The sequence below is a fragment of the Lathyrus oleraceus genome, chromosome 1, assembly GCF_024323335.1.
Source record: "Lathyrus oleraceus cultivar Zhongwan6 chromosome 1, CAAS_Psat_ZW6_1.0, whole genome shotgun sequence".
Classification (NCBI taxonomy): Eukaryota; Viridiplantae; Streptophyta; class Magnoliopsida; order Fabales; family Fabaceae; genus Lathyrus; species Lathyrus oleraceus.
In genome coordinates, this window is record NC_066579.1 from 319,921,571 (window position 1) to 319,935,072 (window position 13,502).

The 13,502-nt window shown below is 35.3% G+C and overlaps 1 protein-coding gene across 1 annotated transcript; it reads right to left on the minus strand.

Annotated features, from left to right (window-relative positions):
- Positions 1 to 305: 305 nt before the first annotated feature.
- LOC127104955 (CASP-like protein 4D1) lies at positions 306 to 1,353 on the minus strand. The gene is made up of 3 exons (XM_051042092.1): positions 1,208 to 1,353; positions 933 to 1,068; positions 306 to 557 (listed from the first exon to the last, which is right to left on the minus strand). Exons 1-3 carry the CDS (start codon positions 1,351 to 1,353, stop codon positions 306 to 308), a joined length of 534 nt encoding a protein of 177 aa, XP_050898049.1.
- Between the last annotated feature and the right edge of the window lie 12,149 nt (positions 1,354 to 13,502).

Below are 13,502 nucleotides of genomic sequence, written 5' to 3' on the forward strand. Positions count from 1 at the left end.
TAAGATTTTCAAAGGACTAGAAAGGTGGCCAAAGATATTCACATAGTTGCAACAATGTTATCTTAAATGACATATGCAATACTTGAATTTCATTAATAAAAAGCACTTAAGGCAGAAAATAAATAAATTATTGGATACAAATTATGAACACAATTGAAAACAAATAATGTCTTGCATGTTCACATGGCCAAAAATAAATAAATAAAAAACATGGTGAATATCAAAATACATTAGAAACTCATATTCAATAGTCTTTATTAGTAACTCTACTTCAATTGATATTTGTTGTTGTCAAAACAATATCATCATCCAAAAATGCCTTTGCTTTTGTGTCTATTGAAGGAGGAAAGGAAAGACACAACAAACATGGCAAGGAATGCTGCAGAAAGAACACCAGAAGCAATGATTCCACGAACATAAAACTTGGTAATTGTGCTCCTCGTTGGATCATGCTTTGACACACCAGAATCATTAAATATTTGGTCAAAGAGCCTCTTGAATTCAATGGATACTGCAAATCCAGCACCAATACCTGTCGCCAGAAGCCCACTAATCACCTGCAATTTCAAAAAATTTTCAATGAATTCATATTTAGATTAAAATATAGTTTCATATGTCTAGCATAAATTAATATCACTTTATGTTTTAAAGTTGCATGTTACATTTTACACCTATTTTTCATACACCTGCTATATATATATATATATATATATATATATATATATATATATATATATATATATATATATATATATATATATATATATATATATATATATATATATATATATATATATATATAGTGAACTAACCGATTTTCAATCAGACCTATTTAGACCGATTTTTAAAGGATTGTTATTTTTTTTTCTTTTCTTTTGATTTTCCTTTTCCATATATTTAAATTATATATAAAATAATAAAAAGATGAGGACCTTGTCTCCATAGTAGTCAAATTCCGGCAAGAATCCATTGCGTATCAACCTCTTCTGTTGTACAGCATGGTAAAAAGAAAACGGTAGCTGCACTATACAATATGCACCAGCAATTGATGCAACAGCGACAACATACCTGCAGTTTTGCCATGTATACTAATAAACATAAACACGATAATAAATTCTATGTAACATCAACACTTCTGATTGAAAATGTGTTCGGCAATCGGATTCGACTCAACACTAATACATGTAATTTTGATGCTTTTTTTTACCTGAATGCCATTAAATCTTGAAATTTCATCTTTGTACCATCAAATTCTGCAATGTTGGTAACAATTAAGGCCACGGTTGTTGCTGAGGCGGCAAGTGTAATTATCCTCAGGAAAAGTATTGAGTTGATAACAGCTTTTGACACCATTTTTACTTCAAATGATCTTTTCTCTTATTAATTATGTCTTGTTATTTTATGTGACCAAAATGAACCCTTTTATACACAAAATTAAGAAATAAGTTATTGTTTTTTTCTTTGTCCTCTAACGTTAGATCCAATGACATTTGTCTTAATCTACAAACCGTGTTGTTTTGATTCTACTTGTGAGACTGTTGAAGAATATTAAGTTGGGAGTAATGTTAATATAACTTTAAAATTTGAGTTGACAAAATTATATAAAATTCGTATGAGTTATAAACACATTTTCAAGTCTTATCTTATCTAGGTCACATTCTTAACAAAACTTTCCTCTAAAAGGAGTAAATTTACATATAATTTTAGTTCATGCAATTAGTATTTTTTATTGTAGTTTTAAGAATATTTCTAGATTCAATTCTTGTAAATTTAACAATTATATGTTGTTGGCCGCCGACAAGATTCATGTAAAAGGCTCAGTAATGAGTAATGAAGAAGAAGACGCATGAAACAGGTGAACCATCGCCTTTGACGAGGATACACGATCACTCTCTTTCACGTCTTTCATTATTTGATCTAGATGATCAGCAATTCGTACAAATCGTTAAATTAGATGCAAAAGGTTTTAATTGTCTATATTATAAAAAGATTTGATCACGTCATTTCAAATATTTAATTAATTTTTATTCCAAAATTATTTCTCGCGCATTCATTAATTTAAATATTGGAGTATTAATCTTACCGGTCCATCCACTCTTACCGGTCCATCCACTCTCTACTTCACTAAAAGTCCAATCCACCGGAACCAATAATTAATATACCATATTTTAATTTCGATACATTTCATCAACTGTCTTTAGTTTCTGTAGTTTCTGAACAGGATATTATTTATCTTTAGTCACCTGTGGTATTAGACCACATGATCCAATAATATGATAAAGACGAGGATTTGTTTAAAATAATTTATTTGAGTTCTATTTTTATTTAAGTTTTGTGATGAGATTGTCTTAGAGAAGTTATAAAAATAACTTATAATATTTTATAAGTTATTTTATTTTTATTTTATAAAATTTTCATGATGGTTTATAAAGACAGTTTATAATATAAAATAAAATAATTTAACTTTATTTGATCATTAATTTTAGAAATATTTTATAAAACTTATACATAATACATAACAGATTGTCATGTGTTTGTGCTATAAACTTTAAATAACTTGTTTATCTAAATAGGATTTAAAAGCAAAATATTTTGAATTTTCACCGATTAAATTCAAACAATTTTTTATATAAAAGTGTTATTACTGCCACGATATCATAGTATTTTAAAGAAATAATAGTTGGAACATATCTTAAGTATTTGTGGAATTAGGTGTTTTTAATTTGGATTTGTTTCTTGTAGTACTTAATACTTTGTAAGTCACAATGTCCTAAGTTTTCAGCATAATTTATTTGCAATGGCCGGCTTCAAGCTTTGATTTTTTATTAAATTTCATAGTTAGCTCCATACATAGATTCTTAACTGGGTTTAATATATGTGGACTATTTCAATGAACAAAACAAGAGATATATTGTCGATCACAACTCACAAAAGGATGACATTTCTTGTACGAAAATCACAATGTAATTTTATTAATATTATCTATGAAAGTTTGTAATTTGTAGCATTGATTCAGGTATTTCTTTCTTTGACCAAGGAGACTCCTTTATGAGTGTTAATAAGAAGAAACAAATTCAAAAAATGAATATTGTCACCTACAGACAGATTTGAGTCTGGATATCATGTATGTCTAGTTGTTGTAACTAAATTGAGGAGGACGATACATGTAAACACTTTGACGTTAAATTAAATGATTGTCGGATATGAGAGATATAAAGTTTAGGTGATTTTTATGTATTTCTTGATTTGACATCTATTGTCCCTTATATTGGGGTTCAACTTGACTTATGAAGACCTATAACATTTGCTCCAATCAACAGCGTCCAAGAGAGCAAATGTCAGGATATAATTTGTTCTATTATTTAATGGTCCTCCTTCAATAATTTTCTTAGATCGGGTCCTTTTCTATGACGGGTTCATGATTATTTCTTAGGTCCTAGAACATTCTTTTGTATAGTCGTTATAAAAATGATATTTCATCTTCTGACTTCATTAAGGAACATCACCATAAATATCTTCGTCTTCTTGGGCTTCAAGTTTTTATCGGGCTTATTTCACTCTTGGGCCGAGATTCATGGCTAGGACCGGGTGGGATTCTTAAAGCCTACTTCGGTGTAGTCGGAGTATGGCTTGCGATTTTACATCGTCCTTGCCGACTCTTTTAGGGCTTAGAGTTTTCTAGTTCTCACTTATTCTTAACTAGCCTCTTTTTCTCGTCCAGACGTGTGGCATGGGCCCAATTTCATTTTATTGTGTTGCATTGCATTTTGAATATTGGTTATATTGTTGAGTTGTATTTTCGGTTTTGGTCAAGCTTTACTAAAGTTATGAGGACTGATATATGATGCTTATATCCTTTTGTCATTTATCATAACATATCTTTATCATCTCTCTATTGTATGTAAGATTGGGATGCCCTTTTTCCTATGTGGTAGGCATAATTATTGCAACATGGGAAAGTGTAACTATCTAGGATTCTTGTTCTTGTGCTAGGTGTCGATTAGCATTTATGATCCTTTATAAATACCCTTATCTTTGTTTGTTTTCATATTTTGTTTTCATAACTTTCTTAGGAGTTGAGGTCACTTCTTATCGCATCATTTCATGTTCTTTATTGTGGTGATTCTTTTTCCTGGTGAGTTTCTTCTATAATTTCTAAATGTGAGTACGATTTCTTTCATTGCGACGTTTATTTGCCATTTTCCTTATATTTTTACAAGTAAAATTGATTGCTCTAAGAGCTTACTTAGGAAATTTTAAGTCAAGTTCTCTATAGTTTATGATTTACGGGGGTATAATATATGTGTAACGGTGTATTCGTCGCTATATGATTTATTGATTAAACCATAAGCAAAGCATACAATGAATTCGAGTCGCCACCGCACTTTTATTTATCCAAAGGACTGGCTAAAAAGCGAACAAAAGCCTAAGAAGTTTTACGCGTAGAAAACTAATGAAAAGATCAGAGAGTCTGGGTAAGGGGTAAATTACGCAATGGGAAGGTGTTAGGCACCCACTACGTTCTAGGTACTCCTAGGGAGCCCTTTTCACACTTGTTGTATAAAATTGTTATTTGTTATGAAATATTTATTGTGCAAACATGAATGGGATGATGAGAAAAGAATATACAATTTTTATTATTTTTGTGTTCGAACGGATGAACCCGTTGCCTACGTACCTTCCATCAAAGGTAAGGATCAAAACGCCGTAGTTCGGCTAAAAGATTTCCAAAAGTTAGTGGATTCAATTTTAAACACAAGCCCTAAGGTCTTACGTTATCCACGGGAACTCAACCTTATACAAACAACGAGTCCACCATGTGAGAAAAGCTTCAACTTGCTAGTGAGGGGTTAACCCTATAATAAGCAAGGAAGACTTACAATTCAATCAACTAAGGACAAATAGGTGAGATTAACATCAACCAACTAGGATAAATCAAACCTATGGCTAATGTATGAAAACTTAACAAGAATGGACAAAGCCACAAAACCATTGAATGGGTGAAGTTAATTGATTATGATTATTCACAAAAGGAGGGTCAAAGTATGATTAAGATTGGTTCAAAAGAAGTATTATGAAAATGGAGTTTGAAAAAAGTCAAGGACTTGGGGTCCAGGTTTTTAATTTGAAAGCATGAAGATGTTTGCACAATATTTATCTCAAGTTTTGAAAGTAATGTGTGAAAAGGTTTAGGACAAAGAGGGATGAATGGATGAAGATGGAGTGTAAAACTTCCTAGAAGGTTCACCTCTTGAAATCATATAGAAGATGACTCAAGTGTGTCCTTTGGAATAGGCAAAGAGCAATAACAAATAAGCAAAGGAAAGGAAGAAAGTCAACAAAAGCGGATACCGGATGCCAATCACTGGACTTATACCAATCTCCTAAAACAAAACTGGATATCAGAGGCCACTCTATGGACTTATACCAATCTCCTCAACAAAGAAATAAAAAGTGGATACCGGATGCCAATCTATCTGGGCTTATACCAATCTCCAACAACAAAGCAAACACTTGGATGTCAGATGCCAATCTATTTGGGCTTACTCTAACCTCCAACATATGATCATAGGAAAACAAATGCCAGATTACACGGACTTACAATTGCATCCTCACATAAATCAAACAAATGCAACAAGCAAAAAGAAGATGAGTGGCCAATAAAATGGTCCTATACTCACTTCCATATCATAGGAACAATGGCCAATGAATGGTCTTACAATTGTCCTCAATGGGCAAACAACAAAGATATGTCACAAAGACAAATGAAATGATCATGCACTAATGAGCAATTAATGATGATAAATGCACAAAGCATGCAAGCAGACATATACAAATGAACTAAGTAATTAATCAAACAAAGTCATTCAGCACACACTATAACCAAGCAATTAGGCTCATACAAAGGGTTAGGCATTGAAGCCAACTGGAATAGGGTTAATGGTGCTCTTAACCTTGACATTGAGAGCCAAGGTGAAGCAGATGAAAGGATATGAGGGGTGTGCCTCATGCTCTTATCCCTGGTCAGGGAGAGCTTTAAATATCAGGAGGTGTGGGAGTTCAGAAAGATGGAACTCTCTCCACAAGTTAGACTCGATAGATCTTGGGTTTTTACTCACTATGCATCAACACATGTGGTGTGAGCAAGGTGAGTGTCTCACAGAATAGTAGGAGATAGGTTACATATCTCTTTTGTCTACCAATTGCCTTATTCAAAGGACTTTTCCTGCTTGGGACAAAAGTAAACAAGCACAAACATCGCCTCTTAAGGAGGACTTCAGACAGTTGCCTGGCCAAGTAACAGGCCAGGTCTTCCAGACTACATGAAGAAAAAGGATTCTACCTCAATGCAAATGCTATCAAGAAAATCAAAGCAAGTTCTTAAAAGAACTGAGCAGCTAATGGTACCTGAAATCAATCAAGTAAAATCAGTATACAACTCAAATTCAAAACCAATATAAGATAAGGATCAACAGAATCAGTCAAATGTGCAATGCACAAAGCTCAAAGCATATGAGCTAAACATCCTACAAAAAAAACAAGTTAGTTCATGATAATCAATCAAACTTAATCAACTTGCATAAGTCTCCTTAAGGCATTTGCTTCTTAACCTGAAAAGCACACTTAAACATGAGAAACAAGACCACTAGGACAAGCCTAGGGTCAAAAGGAGATAAAAAATCCAAAACAGCAAGTGAAAGATATCCAAAATCAAATTCAAACAATTAAGAAACAAACCCAAGTGGTTTCATGTTCATATCATTCATCATTATCATTTCACAAACAAATTAGGTCAAAACATGTCATATAGAAGCTCAAAGAAGTCAACAGAATGATTCAACTCAAACCCAATCACAAACATTTCAATAAATTCTCAAATAATTCATGATCAAACATCATCCATAACTTGATAAGCATACCAAATTTCAGCTCATTTGGATCAAGGTAAGTAGGTCAATGAAAATCAGAAAGTCAGAGCAAGTTCAAACCAAACCAAACAAAGCATCAAAACATGCACCAACTTCAATAAATCATAAAACAGTGACAACACATGATAAATGAATGGGACTAACATCATAACAAACTTTAAGATGTCTACAATTCACATGTCAAATTTCAAGTCCATCCAATTAAGCATGAGGATTTCACAAATCAAATGAGAACATGTGTCACAAAAGATCAACAAATGACCAAACAGGGGAGAAAATTCCAATCAAATAGGAAATGCCATCAATAATTCCAGAAAAATTCACATGTATTCTCAACTTCCACAAGTATGTTCATTCAAAATTCTAGACCAATTTGAGTTCAAGAAGCATGGTAATTAAAATCATGAAGTTGGACATGCATGGTGTGACACAAATTGTCACACCCCTATTCAAAAAATCATATCTCATCAACCAGAAATGATAAATTCACAAACTCTACACCAAAATCAACATGAACATGTCTAGTTTAAGCACAAAAAATTTCAGAGACATTGGATTAAGTATCATCATTTCACAAACAATTTGGCAAGGCATACAAAAAATGGACAACATGAACAAACCCTAGCACATTTTAAAATACACACGTGCAAAAAATCTGGAAAAATCATCATAATAAACTAGAGATCATGAGGAGCATTTCACAAAAAATCCCATCAAATTTGGATTAAAAATGAATGACTTATGATTTTTGGAAGATTGGCATATCAAATGAAATAAATATTGAAATAATGAAATGATTTAAATAAAATGAAAACCGGCAGTGCCAATATGGTAAATAGTTGGTCCCTTAAGTGAAACTCTGCGTTTCACTTAAGGAGGTGTCGCGCGCTTACTGGCTCATGGCAATAGAACAGTGACTCTCATGCAAAACAAAAACATCAGCAACCAAACACGAGCAAAACAAATTCTGGGTTTAACATTTTTAGGGTTTATGAGCTACAGTACATGTTCATTATCGTGATGAACAAAATCTCCCAGATTTGGAAAACAAGCATACCAATCGAATCATCTAACAGCATACATCAATGATCCAGCCTTAATTTTCATTAAATCATGCTAACAAGGAAGAACCAAGCAAAAACACATTTGAATATCAAACTTTAAATCCAAGTTTCTCTCTCAATACACAACCATTTTTCACGATTCAAAGTTCAAAATAATCAGCATGGCAAGATCTTTAATAAGCATGTCAACATTTTAAGAATAATGTGATTTGAATTTTTACCTAATCTGCAAGACAGTGATGGAACAGTGGTTGTTTGGCCTTGATTAGTTGAAACAACAACTTCCTGATGCTCCAGATGATGAATGGATGAGTCTTGAAAACCCAGCTGCCTTGATTCTAGCTCCAAACTCGAGCTGCCATGGAAGAAAGCTCAATGCAACAGTGCTGTATTTGGCTTTACAGTTGGAAGATGATGCTTGCAAATGCTCCAAGAATGTTGGTAGGTGATGAAATAATCAACCAAGGCTCGAGCTCTTTGGAATTTTCAGAAAAAGTTCAAGTGAGGGATGAGAGTTTTTTGAGAGAAAATGAAATTTGGATCTCGTTTGGCAAAGTGTGGCTAGGGTTTTCTATCAGAAATGTGAAATATATACCCTGTTTAATGAAGCTTAAACTTGGTTAAGGAAGTGGTAATCACATTAGCTCAAAATAGAAATGTTTTGGTTAATTGGTAAAATTCACTTAAGTTGCATGTGCATGGCTCTACAGTGCGAAATTGGGCCTAAAACATCTCCAAAATGCAATTTCTGAACATTGGCAAATGGTAAAATGTGTTGGAAATGGTTAATTTGAAAGTCCACTTTTTCACCTCCCTCATTTTTAATTCATGCCACTTGAAAAAGGCCATTTTGCTTGGATGATTTTTGGTGAATTGTGATGAAGGATTTGGATAGAGTACATCAAATATGACTTGTAGCAAAAAACCTCACTCAATTTGGCCAAATGGTTTGGAAGTTATCTCACTTTGAAGTTCAAATTTTTTTTGAGAATGATTTGATCATAACTTGCCAACCACACATGAGAAATGAGTGTTCTTGGACTTTTTGGAAATGGGAGAACAAGATCTTCAACTTTCATGTTGGACAAAAATTCATTTGAAGCTTGTATGATGATGTAAATTTGAGGAGAAGAACTTTCCATTTTTGGCAAATTCCAATTACAGGTCAACTTTCTATTTTTGGAAATTTCTTGTTTGACTTCAAATTCTTCACTGTGGATGTTTGACATGTTGTATGAGGCTTATGTGGACATGAATGAGGCCTCTCAAACCAATTCCCACCATCAAATCACTGATTAAATGCACAGTTGACCACAGTTGACTTTGCTAGGGTTTTGGTTGACTGAACCATGTTCTGATGAATTCCAAGCCCCTACCACTTGATATCTTGATTCAAAGTGATGTCACAACTCATATGAACTCTTGATGAATGATCATGGTGCCCAAATTCTTCAAGAATGGCCACCATCTATTGCTCAATGACTGATTTGACTGATTTGACCTAACTGGCTTCATCTGCAAGTAACATGGTTAGATGACAATATTTTTGTACCTTTGGTTAATAGACAGATGAAAAGCAATGGTATACAAATGCAATACATGCTTGGTGATCAAGAACTACACTCACAAGATAAACCACCCACTAGGAGGCAAGCAAAGGTGCACAAAGATCCTTGAGGCAATGATATGATATGATATGATGCCATGAGGGATCTTAGGGACAAAATTGGGGTCTTACAGATGCCCCTATTTAAGGTCATTCTAGCCGGAGAAGTGAAGTTTAGAAATCTTCATCTCGACGCGGTAGAATGGGCTTAAATAACAGTAATGAGACAAATTTTGGTCCCTAAGAGACCTCATGATGCAAATGTATGTATGCAAAAGACACAAACTCTGTGGGGAATATGATTCACACAGAAGAAAAGACGATCCGTCGGAGTAATATACTCACCAGGAACAGAGACTCTAACAAGGCTCTTGTTGGGGATAGTAAAAGAAAAAGAATGCGTGAGCAGGACACGACTTCAAGTTGGGGAAAAACAAAACTGACACAGCGTGAACAAGACACGACTCTGATTAGGGTAACAGAAATCAGACGGGAGACCTCACTGGGGAGTGAAGGACTCAAACTGGGGAAAAGAAATTCCAAAGGGAAAACATCCATTGGAGAGACACAAGCTGACTCTTGGGGAGAAGCAATAGGAAACTCCACTAAGGAAGCACCAAAGAATTGAGGTGTTACCGGTATAAGGGTAACAAACTCAGGAAGAATGAATATCTAAGACCGGTATAAGGGTGAGAGATATCAATCAACCAAGCATCTGAAAAAGACCTGAAAAAGGTACATAAACTCAGGAAAATCTGACTCCACAAGGGACCAAAGCCATAATAGGGAGTAGAAAGGAAGGAACACCAGGGATACCGAGGTATATAATAGGTGACCGACCAAAGCGTGAATTGGTATATATGCCAAAACACTCATCATCCGAAATGAGGGCTTGAAAAAGCAAATCGACTTACAAGATGGATATTCGAATCCACAACGGGAAAACGAACCTTACTCAACTGGGGATACAAACCCAAAGAGTGCATGAGGTACAATATCCATTACCGGCAGACCGTGGATAAGAAAACTCGCATGAGATATATTATCTATTACCGTCAGAACGTAGATAATAAACTCGCATGGTAAGAAACACCAGAGATACCAAGGTATATAATAGGTGATCTACCGAAAACGTGAATTGGTATATATGCCAAAACACTCATCATCCGAAACACAAACTGGTTAAAGGATGGATATTCGATTCTACAAAGAATACGAATCTTGCTCAGCTGGGGAAAATCAACAAAGGATTCCAACTAAAGAGCGCATGAGACATATTATTCATTACCGGCAGACCGTGAATAATATACTCGAAAGGAAAAGACACCAGAGATACCGAAGTATATAATAGGTGACTAACCAAAAAGAGAGACAATCGATACCAAGCATCCGGGTAAACGAAAGACAACTCAAAGGGATAAACTGCAAGCATCCGGCAATTATCCAACAACAGAAAATATTCGATTCCACAAAGGGAAATAACGAAACTTACTCGACCAGGGAAACACAAAAGGCTTCGACTGAAGAGTGCATGAGATATATTATTCATTACCGGCAGACCGTGAATAACATACTCGCATGGAAGATTATCCACAACCGGTTACTGGGTTAATAAAGGATAAATCAACCGAAAAGAAAGGCATCGGGATACCAAACTAGGTATATAATGATGACCAATCAAAAGGGAACAACAAACATTACCAACACAAGGGTAAATGAAAGGAGACCCGCTGGGGATGAATTGCAAGCATCCGGCAATTATCCAACTGTACCACAAGGCACAAACTCCGCTGGGGAGAAACATCAACACTTGGGATTTACAGCTACCGAATACAGGGTAGAAGACCACAGACTCAACTGGGGATAGAAATCACCACAGGGAGACATCAACTTTGTTAGGGATAAAACCACTACAACAGGAATCCACTTATAATCAGGACGAACCACAAAGGTTACTCTGTAAGGGGAAAAGAGATAGGACTTACAATTACCGAATACGAGGTAATAGCCATACTCTGGTGGGGATAACCGTGAATTAGGGTTTACATCTACCGAATACGGGGTAGAAGACCAACAACTCTGCGTGGGGATAGAACAAATCACAAATCCGCACGGGAAACCAAAAATAAGGTTTATAACAAACCACAAACTCTGTTGGAGAGTAAGAAACAGGATTTACGACTACCTCCTACTAGGTAGAAAACCAACAATTCTTGCCGAGGAATAAAAGGTATATAACCACCAATTCCGCTGAAAAGGCAAAGAAAATAAAAATAGGACTTACAACTACCAGTATAAGGGTAGAGGCCCGAAAAAAACTCCGCTGGGGAACAACCTGTAACACCCTTCTAAATACCCCAAAATATTTAATTAAAAATAATAACACATTAATCAGAGTAATTATGCCCCGAAGGGTGTCACACAATTATTTCACAACATTCATCAAAATAACCTGTCATGCTCATTTATTTAATCCAAATAAGGTTCTTGCATAATTCGCAGCGGATACTAAAAATCAACATTTAAATCATGTACCACTTTACATGTAAAGTTGATCAACAACAAAATCAAACATATTCAAACATCCCATCCCGATGTTACATCTATCAGAGCATGACCCCTTAGGAGACTACTCTAGACTCCAAGCATTTACTTCTATTCACTCATAGCTGGTTACCTGAAAAAAATAGTGTAAGGGTGAGTTTCTCAATCAATATAACAAGCATTATACAACAACATGTAATGTTAAGTAAATAACGCCTCAAATCACCCTAACCAGACTACCCACTCCATAACGGCAGTATCAACGCAACCTCATACTCAACAATAACAAATAGCATATGTATATATCAAAACATGCTCAACACCAACAACACAACACAACGATTTACTCACTAATTCCTCACAATGGGAATTAGCTACAGCCCCACAGGCTATGCCATGCATTCATTATGCAATGAGACTCTACACATGCGGTACCGACTTTTCTTGAACATATAGTCCAAGCTCACCGATCCCTCTGGATACGGCTACTGAGCTCACTAGTCCCACTCATTGAGATCTAATGACTCACTCACTAATTCCTCACCATGGGAATTAGCTACAGCCCCAAAGGCTAGACTATGCACGCTACCCATTTAGTATGCAAGCATCAACAACAATCCACAACTCACTAATTCCTCACAATGGGAATTAGCTACAGCCCCAAAGGCTAGACTATGCATGCTAATCACCTAGCAATGCAACAACAACAACAACTCAAGAATAAACATATGACAGTCTATTCACAGATGCATACATCACTGATACATTTACAGTATAATGCATACCAACCAACACACATTGTCAATACATTTATCACAAAAGCATATCACAACATGCTATAAATCAAATACAGTATTAGCACACTCTACTAATAACTATACTACTCAAAACAACGGGAATTGATCCCTATTTCATCATACCTCAGCTAAGTCTCACTACTCAGCCTAAACAGTCAAAAACTGTACGACAACAGCACAGGAAATCACAATCCTGCCCATACGCGTATTGCCTATGCTCATACGCGTATTGCCTAAATCCTGACCAAGCCATACGCGTATTGCCCAATTCCATACGCGTATGCTACGCGTATCACTTCCCCATACGCGTACCACCAGAGACCATTTTACGTTCAAAATTTCATCTTCCTCATCCATACGCGTATTGCCTAGCGCCATACGCGTACCAGCCATCCCATACGCGTATTGCCTAGTGCCATACGCGTATGACCAGAAACCAGATTTCCAGATCTGCTATGGTTTTTCCTGCTACGAGTTCTATTCGATCTCACCTTCCACAGTCCAAATTTACACAGAAATCACTCATATCATCTAACCCGAATCATTCCCTATTCGATTTCAC